General features: G+C 54.9%; 1 protein-coding gene across 1 annotated transcript in view; it reads left to right on the top strand.

The window, feature by feature from the left end:
• Nucleotides 1-17,849, top strand: part of IGF1R (insulin like growth factor 1 receptor) — a 123,832-nt gene that overhangs the window by 22,245 nt on the left and 83,738 nt on the right. The window contains exon 2 of the mRNA XM_054713321.1: nt 1,220-1,765. Within this exon, the coding sequence (XP_054569296.1) occupies nt 1,220-1,765 (546 nt within the window). The remainder of the gene's footprint in view (nt 1-1,219; nt 1,766-17,849) is intronic.

Here is a 17,849-nt window from a genome sequence, read left to right as displayed (position 1 = left end):
GATGAGAGAGAATCATGGATCGCCTGCCTCCTGCACGCCCCCTACTGGGGATCGAGCCCGCAACCTGGGCACGTGCCCCTGACCGGGAATCGAACCGTGACCTCCTGGTTCATAGGTCGATGCTTAACCACTGAGCCACGCGGGCCGGGCTTGTCTTATTTCTTAAGGACAATCTAGGTTTCCTGAAAGCAGGCCGCCTTGTGGGTTGGAAAATCATTTTCAAAATGACTTCCTTTTGCCCTGGCCGGTGCGGCTCAGTGGATAGAGCATCGGCCCGCGGACTGAAGGGTCCCAGGTTCGATTCTGGCCAAGGGCACCTACCTCCATTGCAGGCTCCATCCTGGCCCTGGTTGGTGTGTGTCTCTCCCATCGATGTTTCTCTCTCTCTCTCTGTCTCTCCTCTTCCCTTCCCCTCTCTCGAAAATTCAATGGGAAGCCCTAGCTCAGCGGTCGGCAAACTGCGGCTCGCGAGCCACAAGCGGCTCTTTGGCCCCTTGTGTGTGGCTCTTGCACAAAATACCACGGCCTGGGTGAGTCTATGTTGAAGAGGTGGCGTTAGAAGAAGTTTAAGTTTAAAAAATGTGGCTCTCCCAAGAAATTTCAATCGTTGTCCTGTTGATACTGGGCTCTGTTGACTAATGAGTTTGCCGACCACGGCCCTAGCCGGTGTGGCTCAGTGGATAGAGCATCGGCCTGCGGACTGAAGGGTCCCGGGTTCCATTCCTGGTCAGGGCACATGCCCGGGTTGCGGGCTCGATCGTGCAGGAGGCAGCCGATCCATGATTCTCATCATTGATGTTTCTCTCTCTCTCCCTCTCTCTCTCTCTCTCTCTCTCTCTCTCCCCCTTCCTCTCTCTGAAATGAATGAAAACATATATTTTTTAAAAAATCAATGGGAAGCCAAAACCGGTTTGGCTCAGTGGATAGAGCGTCGGCCTGCGGACTCAAGGGTCCCAGGTTCGATTCCGGTCAAGGGCATGTACCTTGGTTGCGGGCACATCCCCAGTAGGGAGTGTGCAGGAGGCAGCTGATCGATGTTTCTCTCTCATCGATGTTTCTAACTCTCTATCCCTCTCTCTTCCTCTCTGTAAAAAATCAATTAAAAAAAAATCAATGGGAAAATATCCTCGGGTGAGAATGAGCAACAGCAACCAAATATTAAGAAAGTAACGGCTTCCTGCCACTCACGCGTGTCCCGCCCTCTTGTGTCCCCCCGCAGTCTGCGGCCCCGGCATCGACATCCGCAACGACTTCCAGCAGCTGAAGCGCCTGGAGAACTGCACGGTGATCGAGGGCTACCTGCACATCCTGCTCATCTCCAAGGGCGACGACTACCGCAGCTACCGCTTCCCCAAGCTCACGGTCATCACCGAGTACCTGCTGCTGTTCCGCGTGGCCGGCCTGGAGAGCATCGGCGACCTCTTCCCCAACCTCACGGTCATCCGCGGCTGGAAGCTCTTCTACAACTACGCCCTGGTCGTCTTCGAGATGACCAACCTCAAGGACATCGGCCTGCGCAACCTGCGCAACATCACGCGCGGCGCCATCCGCATCGAGAAGAACGCCGACCTCTGCTACCTGTCCACCGTGGACTGGTCCCTCATCCTCGACGCCGTGTCCAACAACTACGTGGTGGGGAACAAGTCCCCCAAGGAGTGCGGGGACGTGTGCCCGGGGGCCCTGGAGGGGAAGCCCACCTGCGACCGGACCACCATCAACAACGAGTACAACTACCGCTGCTGGACCCAGGACCACTGCCAGAAAAGTAAGGCCGCGCCGGGGCGCCCCGGCTTCCCCTCTGCTCCCCCCTCCCCCCTCTGTCCCGCCCCCTCCCTCCATCCTCTTCCACGTGCACGGCTTGCGCGCGGCTGGGCGGTGGGGTTGTCTTGCATGTAGGACCCGCCGTGGGGGTGGGGGTGTTGGGGGGGAAGCGGGGAGGGTCTTGGCTGGCTTTCTGTAGCTTCCGGGGATGCAGGGCGTGGCGTGGTTGCCATGGAGACCATGTCCATCACACGCTAGAGACGATGCACCGGGGCCCCGGCCGGTGTGGCTCCGTGGGTAGAGCGTGGGCCTGCGGACCCAAGGGTCCCGGGTTCGATGCGGGTCGAGGGCACGGACCTCGGCCGCGGGCTCCTCCTCGGCGTCTGGCCGTGTGCGGGAGGCAACCGGTGGATGTGGGTCTCTCACGTCGTCGACGTTTCTCTCTGCCTCTCCCTCTCTCTTCCACTCTCTCTACAAGATCCGTGGGGAAATAGGCTCGGGGGAGGATTTATTAAAAAATCAAATAAAATAAAAATAAAAGGGGAAGGGCGGCGTGAGGGGAGGCGGACTCCGGGCCCGAGAGCCGCGGGGATGCGGACGGCGTGGGCACGCACGGGGCCGGCGTGGGCGGCCCGGCCCCCGCCACCCGGCGGCCTCCGGGACGGTGCCCACGGCAGGGCCGCTGGCACCGCCGAGCCCATCCCGGGCGCGGCCTCCGGCTCTTGGCCGTCACCCCGGGGGCCGGCGCGGCACCTACTTTGTGGGAGATTTATTGTCGGGGAGAGACGCGTTCCCCCTTGCGCAGAAAAACAGTGTGTAATCCCCGGGCCGAGCCAGCCGGGCGGACCCAGGGATTGTGAAAGACGTGGCTCCCGGGGTCATTCCCACGGCCGTTGCTACCCAGGGCCCTGTCACCACCACCGTGTCCAGCGCCCAGCTGGCAGGGAGGGCGCGCCCTGGGTGGTAGCTCCCCTCTCTCCTTGTCCAAGGAGGCAAGGCCCCGGGTGGGGGAGGAGGAGGGAAACGGTCTTCCAAGCGGAGGCTTGGCCCGCGGCCGCCGCTCGCTCGTTGCTCGGGGCAAGTTCTTTGCCGGAGCCCAGCCATGTGCCGGGAGGACCGGGCGGCTCCTGTTGGAGGACCTGGTTCTCTCTTTCTCTCTCTCTTTTTTTTTTTAAAATATTTTTATTGATTCCAGAGAGGAAGGGAGAGGGGAGAGAGAGAGAGAAACATCCATGATGAGAGAATCATGGATCGGCTGCCTCCTGCACGCCCCCTACTGGGGATCGAGCCTGCAACCCCGGGCGTGTGCCCTTGACCCGGAATCGAGCCGTGACCTCCTGGTTCACAGGTCGACGCTCAACCACTGAGCCACACCGGCCGGGCAGAATCTGGTTCTCTTGCTTTCTGGGGGATTCACCTCGGCGCTACCTGCTGTTTTCTTGCCTTTTTGGCTCTTGAGTTCTAGAATGGGCCCTGACTCCCCCATTTCCTCTCAGATAATCCAGCGCCTTGCTGCTAAACTGAGTCCCGACGTGTGTTTTTTTATTATTATTATTTTTTTTTTTATTGATTCCAGAGAGGAAGGGAGAGGGAGAGAGAGAAACATCCATGATGAGAGAGAATCATGGATCAGCTGCCTCCTGCATGTCCCCTATTTGGGATCGAGCCCGCAACCTGGGCATGTGCCCTACACCGGAATCGAACCCGGGACCCTTCATTCCTTGGGCCGACGCTCTATCCACTGAGCAAACCCGGCCAGGGCCATTATTCCATCTTAACATTTCTCCTCCTCCTCCTCTTTTTTTTTTTTTTTTAATTGTAAGCACTTCGGGACAGGTGTTTCTTCTGATGAACTGTAACCAGCTCCTAGGCCGGGGTCCTGCTGACGCCAGGGGTCAGGGTGGGGACCTGCAGGTGCGCGGGCGGGAGCCAGAGAGGCCGGCGGCTCCGGGAGGCGCAGGGGGTCAGCGGGGCGGCCCCGGCTCCGTGTGATCCCTAAGAGCTTGTCTCTGTCTTCCCCGGGACGGGACGCGGCGGACGGCCCCTCTCCGGTCAGCTGTCCCTGAGTGGGGGAGCTTTATTTAGAAAGGGGGTCACGTGCCCCGGGCCGCATCCCTTTGCCTTTTATGGTCAGGCGTGGAGATCACACGGCACCCTCCGGGCCGGCCCCCGTCTGCCACCGGGATGGTGAGGCAGCGCGTCCCTGGGTCCCCAGGCCACCCCCCCCCCCCCCGCTCCTTCCTCCCGAGAGAGACAGCCTTGTCCTGGGCCTGTGGTCGGCAAACTCATGAGTCCACAGAGCCAGATACCAACAGCACAACGATGGACATTTCTTTGGAGAGCCACCTTTGTTAAACTTCAACTTCTTCTAACGCCACTTCTTCAAAATAGACTCGCCCAGGCCGTGGTATTTTTGTGGAAGAGCCACACTCAAGGGGCCCGAGAGCCGCAGGTGGCTCGTGTGCCGCGGTTTCCCGACCACAGATCTGGGCTGACTGTCACCCAGCAGCAGCGTCCCTCCCCCGGGCTCCCCGACCCCGGGCGTTTGCTTTTAAATTAGGGTCTCCTCCTCGGGGACTGGACGCGGCGGGATGACTCCCCCGGGCTGATGCTGCAATCCTAGGAATTTGGAAACCAGCTGGGGTGCCTTCCAGCGTCCCCCCTGAGACCGAAGCGTCCGATTGTTCCCAGTTTCTTCTTCTTCTTCTTCTTTTTTTTAATAATGTTTATTGTTGAAAGTGTTACATATGCCCCCCTCTTACCCCCTCCCCACTGGCCTCTTTTAGCCCGTCCCCGCCCCCACCCCACCCCATCCACCTCAAGCCGTCAAGCATCTCTCTTTTGTTGCATGCCTGTTTCTCTCTCTTTTAAAACATCGATTTATGTTTCCATATGCAGAGAGAGAGAGAAACATCCATCTCTTGTTCCACGTGTTGATGCATTCACCGGGTGTTGCTTGTACGCGCCCTGGCCGGGGATTGAACCCGCAGCCTTGGCGTATGGGGCCGATGCTCTAACCCAGTGGTCGGCAAACTCACGAGTCCACAGAGCCAAATACCGACAGGACAACGATTGACATTTCTTTGGAGAGCCACATTTTTTAAACTTAAACTTCTTTTTTTTTTTAAATATATTTCATTGATTTTTTACAGAGAGGAAGAGAGAGGGAGAGAGAGTTAGAAACATCGATGAGAGAGAAACATCCATCAGCTGCCTCCTGCACACCCCCTACTGGGGATGTGCCCGCAACCAAGGTACATGCCCTTGACCAGAATCGAACCTGGGACCCTTCAGTCCGCAGGCCGACGCTCTATCCACTGAGCCAAACCGGTTTCGGCCAAACTTAAACTTCTTCTAACGCCACTTCTTCAACATAGACTCGCCCAGGCCGTGGTATTTTGTGGAAGAGCCACCCTCCAGGGGCCAAAGAGCCGCCTGTGGCTCGCGAGCCACGGTTTGCCGACCACTGGAGCCTCTAACCCACGGAGCCACTAGGCAGGGCCTCATGTCTCTCTCTCGCTTCTCTTGCGTGTACACCAGTGGGCAGGGATGACGTGGGCCGTGTGGGCCCGTGTGGGCCCGTGTGGGCCCGTGGCTAAGCTCGCCCCGGGCTGCCTTGCTCAGTCCGAGGGCAGAGGGTGGTTCAGAGGTGTGGTTTGGGCGGGAGGGGTGGCGGGTGGGGGCGTGGGGCCGGAAGCAGGACTGGGACACATGCCTCCTCCTGGCAGGTGGCTGACTGGGGGACTCAGCCTCTAGGAGGCGGGGCCTCTGAGCGCCATCCTAGGGTGCGAGGCGCCCCGGGTTGGAGCCCACGGGAGACCGTTGCCAAGGTAGTAGTCGGGGGAACACCCGTGGCAGGAGATGCGTTCTCTGTCTGTCTGTCTGTCTGTCTGCCACGCCGGTACGGCAGCATGGACGTTTGCGAAAGCACACGCTTCTGTACAGAATGGGATTGAAAAGAGTAAATGACCTTCTGGTAAGGGCAAGCGGCATTCCGTGGCAAAGGTCGGAGAACGGCGGGGACACCGTGTCCCCCACGCGGGGTCGAAGCTGCCGGGCCTCATCCCCCATCGGTGACACCGGGACGGGCAGAGGAGGCACCAGACAGACGGGCCGGCACGGAGTCGGTTCTCAGGAAATGGTGGCAGCTGCTACTCTTTTAAAAAAAAATTGAGTGAACCCTGGCCCGTGTGGGTCAGTGGATAGCGCATCGGTCTGTGGACTGAAGGGTCTCAGGTTCGATTCTGATCAAGGGCACGCAGATCCTGGTCGGGGCTCGTATGGGAGGCAACCAATCGATGTCTCTCTCACATCGATGTTTCTCTCTCTGTCTCTCTCCCCCTCCCTTCCACCCTCTATAAAAATCAGTGGGGAAATATTCTCCATTGAGAGTTAACAACAACAACAAATAAAAAAAACACCAAAAAAAAACAACAACAAAGTTAAGCGAAACTCCAGGATCTAAGATCTGAAAACCCGAACATGGTTTCCTTCTGTTGCTTCTTCTAAATTGCAAAAAAAAAAACCACCCGCCGTTATTCTACATAGCGTGGCGCCGTGGAGCCGCGGCTCTTGCGAATTTGATCTAAATGGTTGAAATTCTTGTGTCGGCCCAGATAAGCCGTATCTTTGAAGAGCATTCGGTGGGATGAGGACGTCGGTACCGGAAGCGGGTGGGGCCGGGCCGGGTACACGTGAACTCTGTGCACGTGGCCATCCCGCCCTGTGAGAGCCCGTATTCTCCCGAACGTGGTGTGGGGAAGGACGGAAGCCATAGGAGCAAGGTTCTCGTTTGGTTCTGACAGTGAATAGCGCCTTCTTAAACCGTGGTTTTACATTTTTTACCTTATTTTTTGTGGGGACAGCAGTCAGGCGGTGACAGAGTGGGCGCAGTTCGGGGTGAAGACAGCAGGGACGTACCTCTTGATCTGTGACGAGGGCAGCTCTCACGTGGTCAGGGGAGCCCGCCCTCGGAGGCAGGCTGGACACCTGCCTGCTGGGTCTCTCCTCTGGGTAATACCTGCTCCTGTGTGTGTGTGTATGTGTGTGTGTCTGTGTCATACTAGCTCTGTGTGTATGTGTGTGTCTATGTGTCATACTAGCTCTGTAGATGTATATGTGTGCATGTGTATTTACGTCTATGTGTAATACTAGCTCTGTGTATATGTGCGCGCACATACATACATGTATGCACGCACACACATAAATGTGTGCATGCATGTGTATATGCCTATACATGTGTGTACGTGTGTGCAGGTGTGTCTGCGTGTGAATGTGTGTATGCATGTGTGACTGTGTGTATGCGTGCAATTGCACACACACCCCACTTTATCCTCCAGTCTCTGCTCCTGTTGGGGCGGTTTGTCGTCTCACTCCCCTCGCCACCCTCCCCCCCACACCCCCCCTCGTTGGGAAACGAACCCCAGCGCTGTGGGTCCTCCCTGGCGGCCCGCGCAGGGACCAGGCGGGTGGAGATGCGCGGGCATGCCAGCCCCGCCCGGAAGCCCAGCTCCCGTTTCATCTCCTTATGGAGCAGAAGTCGCTTTTGGTTTCTCTGCCTCGGACACAAACCACAGCCCCGTCCCCTCTCCTTTCTCCGGGCTGTTTTTTGTGAAATCCACGCTGGAGGGGAACGGCGGCAGTGTTGGGGGGCTCTGGGCTGCCTGACGCTCATCCTGGGGAGACTGACCCGGCGTGGAGCTGCCCCGAGTGTGTGTGTGCAGTTTGTGAGGCTGTGGTTGGGGGAGCCCCTGCGCCCTCTGTGCCCGGGGTCCCTGGGGAGGGGGTTCAGCTACATCTGCCCTGGGAAGCGGATCTGGAAGTCGAGGCTGCCACTCTGCGTTTGTGGAGAGATGCAAGGAGGAACTTGCATGCTTTTGAGCAGCTGCGGAGACCAGCGCGTTGGGCTTTAGTATAAAAACGGGCCAAGAACATAGGAGATGGGCAGGTGTCTGGCCGGCGTGGCTCCGTGGCTGAGCGTCGACCTAGGAACCAGGAGGCCACAGTTGGATTCCCAGGTCAGGGCACATGCCCGGGTTGCGGGCTCCATCCCCAGTGTGGGGCGTGCAGGAGGCAGCCGATCCATGATTCTCTTTCATCATGGATGTGTCTCTCTCTCCCCCTCTCCCTTCCTCTCTGACATCCTATCTAATGAAAGAGTAATATGCAGATTGACCATCACTCCAACACACAAGATGGCTGCCCCCATGTGGTCAAAGATCCTGCGCCCATGTGGACACAAGATGGCTGCCACAAGATGGCCAGCAGGAGAAGGCAGTTGGGAGGGACCAGGCCTGCAAGGGAGGGCAGTTGGGGGTGATCAAGCCTGCAGGGGAGGGCAGTTAGGGGTGACCAGGCCAGAGGAGGGAAGTTGGGGGCGCAGGCCTGCAGGGAAGGGCAGTTAGGGGCAAACAGGCTGGCAGGGGAGGGCAGTTAGGAGCAAACAGGCTGGCAGGGGAGCAGTTAGGCATCAATCAGGCTGGCAGGGGAGTGGTTAGGGGGTGATCAGGCTGGCAGGCAGAAGTGGTTAGGGGCAATCAGGAAGGCAGGCAGGTGAGCAGTTGGGGTGATCAAGCCTGCAGGGGAGGGCAGTTAGGGGTGACCAGGCTGGCAGAGGAGGGAAGTTGGGGGCAACCAGGCCTGCAGGGAAGGGCAGTTGGGGGGGACACAGGCCTGCAGGGGAGAGCAGTTGGGGAGGACCAGGCCGGCAGGGGAGGGCAGTTAGGGGGTGACCAGGCCGGATTGTGAGAGGGATGTCCGACTGCCTGTTTAGGCCCAATCCTGGTAGGATCCCTCGAGAGGTCCCAGATTGGAGAGGGTGCAGGCTTGGCTGAGGGACACACACCCCCATGCACGAATTTCGTGCACCGGGCCTCTAGTCAATAATAATAATAATAATAATAATAATAATAATAATAATAATAATGAGATTGGGAAGCAAATAGCCTCCCACACACAAAGACACAGTGAAAGCTGAAACTAGAAACACTTCCTGGGCGGGCATAGTGCTCGGATTAGGATTTCCCTTCACCCCCAGAGGTGACTGCCCAGTGGTGAGACGGAGGCTGGACACGCGGCTGGGTCCCCAGGCCTGGGGAAGGCCCGCTCTCTCCCCGGGGCAGTAACCCAGCACGCTGTTTTTGTGTTCCGACTTCTTGACCCCCAAGTGGCCCTGGACACACGGCTACGTAGACGATATTATTAGGCTCTTAGTCTCGTCCTCAGCTACGCGCCAGGGATATGGTTTCGGGCGCTCTCCCCGGCGAACTTGGAATGACTGGGGGACGCGGGGACGCCTTGTTCCTGCTGGCGGACGCTTCTGAATGACCGTCCTGGGCGGTTGAGCGCAGGTAGTGAGCCGGTGGCGGGAAATATTCCTCGTGCTTTTTTTCCCCGCTCACGAAGAACGACAGGGAGGCCTGCCTTCAGAAGGGTGTACCCCGTGTTCAATCTTTCTAGCTTTTTTTTTTTTTAACCCTTTGCACTCTCTTTTTTCTCGATTCCTTTATTCTACTCGGGATTTAATTTTTTTAAATACCCCAGATTTTACAAAGCGCGGCAGTAGAATAAAAAACTGGAGTTTCTTTTCATACAAACTTATTTATTTGGATTTTTTTTATATTTCAAATTATTGACACATTCAATAACCGTCACACTCGACATCCCAGTGCAAAAGGTTAATCCTCACCTGGGAATATTTTTTTCCATTGCTTTTTAGGGAGAGTGGAAGGGAGAGGGAGAGGCAGAGAGAAACATTGATGTGTGAGAGAGAGAGAGATTGGTTGCCTCCTACAGGCCCTGGCCCCAGGCCGGGGAAACCTGCAACCAAGGTACATGCCCTTGACCGGAATCGAACCTGGGACCCTTCTGTCCGTGGGCCGACACCCTATCCACTGAGCCATACCGGCCAAGGCTGATCTTTCTAGTTTTGTGACGTGGTGTCATCTTGTGGGCCCACTGGGTTTCTCGCCCCTCCCTCCCCCCTGGCTCTGGTTTGGGGTGCGCCCTGGGAGTCCAGGCTGGGGGGAGTGTCTGACGACATACTTGTGGGTGAGTAGGATCCTGAGCATGTATCACTGTTGCAGGAGAACGCTTCTTTCGCTCCACAAAGCTCAGCACATAGTCCTTACAGGTTGAGGGGGAAAATCGCCTCTCGGGGAAGTCGCCGGAAGCCAGAGACGGCTGACTAGGCGGACGATGAACTTCTGTTAGGGGCGGCGGGGGGGGGAGGTGGGGGAGGAGGGCTCAAGTAAAGCAATTTCTATCGACAGGCAATGGATAGAACAGCTGAAGCCAGCTGAGCAAGCAGACTTCCCTTTTTCAGAGACACGTGTTGTTCAGAATTAATTCGATTTTATTTTTTTAAAATATTTTTTATTGATTTCAGAGAGGAAGGGAGAGGGGGAGAGAGAGAAGCATCAATGAGGAGAGAGACTCATTGATTGGCTGCCTCCTGCACGCCCCAGGATTGAGCCCACAACCTGTGCAATCAACTTAAATTGTTTTTCCCTTTAAATATTTTTTTATTGATGTCAGAGAGGAAGGGGGAGAGGGAGAGAGAGAGAGAGAGAGAGAGAGAAACATCAATGAGGAAAGAGAATCACGGGTCGGCTGCCTCCTGCACGCCCCCTCCTGGGGATCGAGCTCACAACCCCGGGCATGTGCCCTGACTGGAGAATCGAACCGTGACCTCCTGGTTCCTAGGCCGATGCCCAACCCCTGAGCCACCCCGGCCGGGCTCGGGAAGAAGGTCTCCATGGGGTTGGGAGAAACAGAGCCCCAGCCCCTTGGGAGGGGGGCACCTTCGTCTCCTTGTTTGCCATCTTTGTTTCCTTGCGGCCTCGGTGCTTTCTGAACAGGGAAGAAAAAAAAAAAATCCATGTCTAAATCCCAGGCATTAGCCAATGTTGATAAAAAGGCACTTTTGCTAATCTGTGGTTAAAGCTCTTCAGAATCTGTTAGAAGGTTCTGCTACATTTCAAGGTTTTGTAGTCCTCCCCTCCCCCCCCCCTCCCGCTCCCCCGGCCACACACACACAGCTTCTGGAATCCCAGCTGTGAGCCAGACTTCCACGGAGCCTGTGGATCTAACCCAGCCATGCACACCCCCTCTCGGACACCAGGGTGTGGATCCTGGGGTGCAGAGAGATCCGGCAGGAGGTGGCTTCTCGGGCATGAGGTGGCTTCTCGGGCATGAGGCCTCGGTGTGGGGGAAGGACCCCGGTCCCCCTCTCGATCCCTGTGGCCGTTAGTGTCTCAGAAACGACTGTGTTCCTGATTGCAAGTGGCATTCCTGGAGGGGACATAGGCACCTCTTGAGTTTCCTCCTCCGGGCTGTGTCAAAGTCCGTGGGGTGGGTGCCGCCATTCCCTTTAAAATATACACGGAGTGGCCAGGTGAGTAAGATCTCTGAACGCATCATAATCTGGCCACTCAGTGTATATCCTATAGAATAAAAGGCTAATATGCAAATTGTCCCCTCGACCAGGAGTTCGACCAGCAGGCAGGCCGGCCAACTGCCCATGTCCCCTCCCCCTGGCCAGGCTGGCCGGACCCCACCCATGCACGAATTCATGCACCAGGCCTCTAATACACACACACACACACACACACACACACACACACACACACTCACACACACAGACTGAGTGGCCAGATTATTATGATCTCTGAGCACATAATAATCTGGCCACTCAGTGTATATCCTATATAATAAAATGCTAATATGCAAATTGTCCCCTTGACCAGGAGTTCAACCAGCAGGCAGGCCGGCCAACCGCCCATGTCCCCTCCCCTGGCAAGGCTGGCCGGACCCCATCCATGCATGAATTCATGCACCGGGCCTCTAATACACACACACACACACACACACACACACACACACACACACACACACTGAGTGGCCAGATTATTATGTGTTCAGAGATCATGATAATCTGGCCACTCAGTGTGTGTGTCTCCTGAGAAGGTCCCACCGCTGTTGTAGAAAAAGCTGGATCTTCATGTAAATGCAGCGGAAAAGGCGTGGACTGTTGGCATGTAGTGTGATCCCGCGGGCCTGCCTTTGAAAAGAGCGTGGACGTTGCTGAGTGCTGGTGTAATCATTACATGGTCCCCCACGGGGACTCTCCGAACGTGGGGAGCATTTCCTTTGCACGGGAAGGGGCTGGAGGTGCTGGGTGACCCTCACCGCTACCCTCGCACTGTTTTCGCTCGGTTGGGTTTCTTGCTTTTATTCTTTTCCAAGGTCATCAGGCACCATCTGGACCAATAGGGTGATGGTCCATTTAAAAATAAATTTTTTTGTTGTTTTGGTTATACTTCTTGGCATTTAAAAGACAACCACCACGTGTGTGTGTGTTTAAGGTAGCTTTTCCTACATCTGATGGCCCTGCCCTGAGAGCCGGCTCTGTGTGAGGTCTTAGCAAACGCCCCAGCTCCCCAGGGACATGGGCTGGGGACCTCCTTACCTTTCCCGCTCAGGAATAGAGGCACGGATTCACCTTCAGCCTCTGGAAGAGTCCAGCTGTAGGCCCTGGCAGCGGCTTTGATCTAGAATGCCCTTGGGAGGATGAGAGAGAGAGAGAGAGAGAGAGAGAGAACACATGCGTGTGCACCCATGAATGCATGCGCGTGCGTGCGGCAGGCTTGGCTGAGGTTTTCCCTGCGTGACCCTTGGAAGGAACTCCAGTTTCTGCAGGTCCATGATTTTGTAATGAAGAATTTATGGGATCACAAGGGCCCATGTCTCAACAACCCAGTTCAAAGCAGACTTTGTGCCAGTGGTTCCCCGAAATTTCTCAAATAGGGTGCCTTGTCCCTCTAGCCCACTGGGTGCTGGTGTTGAATGCTTTCACTGGCGAAAGAGGCAAGATTACATAACGGAAAGGATGTTTTAAAAAATCAGAGTCTACCCCTGCTTCATAGGCATTGCCTTGGCCCAGTGGTCGGCAAACCGCGGCTCGCGAGCCACACACGGCTCTTTGGCCCCTTGAGTGTGGCTCTTCCGCAAAACACCACGGCCTGGGCGAGTCTATGTTGAAGAAGTGGCGTGAGAAGAAGTTTAAGTTTAAAAAATGTGGCTCTCCAAAGAAATTTCAATCGTTGTCCTGTTGGTATTTGGCTGTGTGGACTCACGAGTTTGCCGACCACTGCCCTGGGCCGATCGCCTCACCTGTCTGGGAAATGAAGGTGTTGGACCACATCAGTGGTTTTTCAAAAAATATATATTTTTTAACCAAACCCCCAGGAAGACATAGATTGACATCATGGCCGCAGGACAAAATTAACTATAGAATTAAAATAATTCTAAAGCACATCTTACAGGACACAGGGCTCACTCTTCCTATTTAGGTAGTCCCACCTATTTCTTATTCTATTCTTTTTAAAAAAATATGTATATATATATTTGTATTGATTTCAGAGAGGAAGGGAGAGGGAGAGCGAGATAGAAACATCCATGATGAGAGAGAACCATGGATCGGCTGCCTCCTACACGTCCCCTACTTGGGATGGAGCCCACAACCCGGGCATGTGCCCTGACCGGGAATCGAACCGTGACCTCCTGGTTCCTAGGTCCACGTTCAACCACCGAGCCACGCTGGCTGGGCTCTGACGTGATTCTTACTGGCTCTTCCCAGAGGAATGGGAGGATTTTTAAGAATTTGAGTCTGTGTTCCCAGTGGTATGTTATGGTCCACCTACAAGCATTTTTGAGTAGCTGAGATCTGCTGTCTCTTGGATAATTTATAGCAATTTTCATTTTCTAAAAGAATGTCAAGTCAGTTATTGAACTAGGAAAACAGAAATCATGGCCAACTCGATACCTTCTTGTTTTCCCCTCATACTTTCCTTTTTATACAAACAAACAAACAAACAAAAATGAAAGAATGTTACCACCTCACTGTAACTGAATTATGTTATACTGCACGACCCCAATTGGGGATCGAGTCTGCAACCCGGGCACGTACCCTTGACTGGAATCGAACCTGGGACCCTTTAGTCCGCAGGCTGGCGCTCTATCCATTGAGCCAAACCAGCTAGGGCAAGTGTCACTTCTTTTTTTTTTTTTTTTTTTTAATGAAACCAGTGTTCTTTTTTTCCCCTATTGGTTTTTTACAGAGAGGAAGGGAGAGAAATAGAGAGTCAGAAACATTGATGAGAGAGAAACACCAATCAGCTGCCTCCTGCACACCCCCCACTGGGGATGTGCCCGCAACCAAGGTACATGCCCTTGACCGGAATCGAACCTGGGACCCTTGAGTCCGCAGGCCGACGCTCCGTCCACTGAGCCACACCGGCCAGGGTCAGTGCCACTTCTTTAGGCGACTCGCGCTGCTGTGTCTGGCTTTGGAAAATAAATACCAGTCAGCCGGCTGTCAGCACAACGGAGGAAGATGGGAGTGTGTCTGTGCAACTTGCCGTTGATGAGATGCAGGCGCACAGACCCACGGAACCATCAAGGCGGCCGTGAAGGAGCTGACCCCAGACCCGGGTCACTGCGGACTTAGCCGGGCGCTCCCAGAGCGACCTAAGCCTCCGGCCCAGGGGTGAGCTTGGTGAATCGGTGCGTGGTTTGGACGAACCGGTGACCACCGCTGTGAACATTAACTGCGCTTCCGTGACGCCAGCAGGCTCACTGGGTGACCTTCGTACGTCTCCTTGGCTTTGAATGAGAACTCAGTTAATATGCTGCGGGCAGGAGGCAGCCGATCAGTGACTCTCATCATTGATGTTTCTCTCTCTCTTGCTCTCCTTTCTTCTCTGACATCAGTAAAAATATATATTTTTAAAAAACTCAAAAGAAATATCGAAGAAAGGTATTCCTTAGTGCTTACATCTTCGTGTTGTTGTTTTTAAAGTCATACACCCTGTAAATAATGACTTGGCGCTGTAGGGATGTATTTTAGAGCAGCCGTCGCCAACCTTTCGGACCTCACGGACCACCCGTGGCCCGAGGACCACCGGTCGGCGAGCGCTGTTTGAGAGTAACTGTGAGTTCTTAGCAGACACTTTTGGGTTGACCTGTCCATTTTCCTTTCCATGAGAGCCGTCTCCATTGTGGATCTTCTTTTAATTTTAATTTTTTTTTTTTTATTGATTTCAGAGAGGAAGGGAGAGGGTGAGAGAGATAGAAACATCAATGATGAGACAGAATCATGCCTCCTGCACGCCCCCTACTGGGGACTGAGCCCACAACCGGGGCATGTGCTCTTGACCAGGAATCGAACCGTGACCTCCTGGTTCACAGGTCGATGCTCAACCACTGAGCCCTGCCGGCCCGGCTTTAATCTATTCTTCACACTGTAGCCAGGCCTATTTTCTTTCCTTTTTTTTAAAAAAATTTTTATTTTATTTTATTGATTTTAGAGAAGAAGGAAGAAGGAGAGAGAGAGAGAAATATCAACGACGAGAATCATGGATCGGCTGCCTCCTGCACGCCCCCCACTGGGGACCGAGCCCGCAACTCAGGCATGTGCCCTTGGCCGGAATCGAACCTGGGACCCTCCAGTCCGCAGGCGGATGCTCTATCCATTGAGCCAAACCGGCTAGGGCCGTGGTCGGCAAACCGCGGCTCGTGAGCCACATGCGGCTCTCTGGCCCCTTGAGTGTGGCTCTTCCACAAAATACCACGGCCTGGGCGAGTCTATGTTGAAGAAGTGGCGGTAGAAGAAGTTTAAGTTTAAAAAATGTGGCTCTCCAAAGAAATGTCAATCGTTGTCCTGTTGATATTTGGCTCTGTGGACTCATGAGTTTGCCGACCACTGGGCTAGGGCTTCCTTTTTGTATTTTTTTAATGCAAACATGATCCTCTCTCTCTCCCTCCCCCTCCCTCTCTCTCTCTCACACACACACACACATACACACACACACCCCACATCTGTTTAATATCTGACACTGATTTCCCATTGCTCATATGGTAAACATGCAACTCTCAACATGAAGCCCTCAGCCCTGCGGTGGGCTGGCCCCCGCCCGCCCCGCCCCGCCCCATCCCCACCGCTTTACACACGATTTCCTTCCCGCCGGGGTCTCTCCGCACCACGCCCGGCCTCTGCGCCCTCGGCACAGCTGCGATGTTCAATTTGCCTGTGGCTGCCGTGATGAATGGGTCTCCCCGTGCGAGTGCGCGTGGGGTGTCGCCAACGTATGCAAATGCCTCCTGGGCGCCCCGGGAGCGTGTCCTGTGTGTGTATGTGATGAGGGAGGCATCAGCCTGCCTGCTCCCGGGGGGAAACGGGACTCCCAGTTGACCTGGAAGGGGCGTCGTGAGAACTTGACCATGGATGCGTCTGTGTCGTGGATGCATCTGTGCGCCTGCATCTTATCAACACGCTCACACCGTCCCCCGTCACGTCGACAGCCGGCTGATTTGTATTTCTTTTCGGGAGGCAGACACACCAGTGCGAGTCCCTTAAAGAAGTGGCACTGCCCTAACCGGTGTGGCTCAGTGGATAGAGCGTCGGCCTGCGGACTGAAGGGTCCCAGGTTCGATTCCGGTCAAGGGCATGTACCTTGGTTGCGGGCACATCCCCAGTAGGGTGCGTGCAGGAGGCAGCTGATGGATGTTTCTCTCTCATCGATGTTTCTGACTCTCTCTCCCTCTCCCTTCCTCTCTGTAAAAAAAATCAATAAAATACGTGTTTTTTTTTAAAAAAAAGAAGTGGCACTTAAAGGAAATTGTAAAAAGAACCTACGTCCCGTGAAATGGGGATTCGCTTACCCCGTGAAAGGCACTCGTTTGTGAGGGCGAATGTTAGGTGAGTGTTTGTGACAAGTGCAAATAACACGATTTAGAAACCATCCCAAATGACCAGTACCTCTTTTTAAAAAATAAAAAATTATATTCCCCCTGCCGGTGTGGCTCAGTGGTTGAACGTCGACCTATGAACCAGGAGGTCACGGTTCTACTCCCAGGCAGGATGGGTCAGCGAAAGAATAGAGGAAAGCACCAACCCTAGCCGGTTTGGCTCAGTGGATAGAGCGTCAGGCCGGGGACTGAAGGGTTGTGGGTTCGATTCCGATCAAGGGCATGTACCTCAGTTTGCAGGCTCGATCCATCCCCCCGGCCCTGATCGGGGGCCTGTGTGGGAGGCAGCCCATCGATGTGTCTTTCTCACATTGATGTTTCTCTCTCTCTCTCTCTCCCCCCTCCTCCCTCCCCTTCCACTCTCTCTCTCTCTCTAAAAATCAATAGAAAAATATCCTCAGGTAAAGATTAACCAAAAAGAAAAGAAAAGAAAAAAAAGAAAAGGGAAAAGCTCTAATAAGATCCAGAGACCCCAGGACGGCCCCACAGCACAGATAGATGACAGGTGGGCGGAGTCACTTGGGATACGCGCAAGGACAGACGGTCCCCAAGATGGGGGTCACGCAGCCTGCTCCCCAGGTTACGCCTTAGGACGTGGCATTGACTGTGGGCTGGGAGTCTGTTTCCTCGTTTGACCCGGGGACGCTGAACTCGAGAGAGATTTAGGAACTGTGCCCAGTGGCCCCCAGTCACCCCCCCCCCCCGCGCCCGGTGGAATGCTGGCCTTGGACTCTGACCCCGAGGCCTGGGCAGGGCTGTCTAATGACTCCCCCCCCCCCCACCCCGCCCCCCGCCAGTCCGTCCAGTTGAACATGAACTTGATGCTTCAGGGCACGGTTGCATCTATTTTAATGACGCGTTCCTTCTTTACGAATATTAACGAGTGGAGAGAGAGGGGGAAGCTGAGCGCTTTTCCAGTTAAAAAACAAAACAAAACAAAACAAAAAACAGCAATGGCTGTGTATTGATTTACTCCACTGAGCTGTCTCCCGAATGAGGGGAGGGAATTTATACTTTGTTACACTCCTGCAGTTACAAAGCCATGGCCATGCATTTGTTACAAAAACAGGGCTAGCGCCCTAACCGCGTCGGCTCTATGGATAGAGCGTCTGCCATGGACTAAAGGGCCCCGGGTTCGATTCGGGTCAAGGGCACGTACCTCAGTTGCTGGCTCGATCCCTGGCCTCGGTCAGGGCAGGGCGTGTGCAGGAGGCGAGCAGTCGATGTGTCTCTCTCACATCGATGTTTCTCTCTCTCTCTCTCTGTCTCTCCCCCTCCCT

The sequence above is a fragment of the Eptesicus fuscus genome, chromosome 25 (assembly GCF_027574615.1).
Source record: "Eptesicus fuscus isolate TK198812 chromosome 25, DD_ASM_mEF_20220401, whole genome shotgun sequence".
Classification (NCBI taxonomy): domain Eukaryota; kingdom Metazoa; phylum Chordata; class Mammalia; order Chiroptera; family Vespertilionidae; genus Eptesicus; species Eptesicus fuscus.
This window is presented reverse-complemented; position numbering and strand designations above follow the sequence as displayed.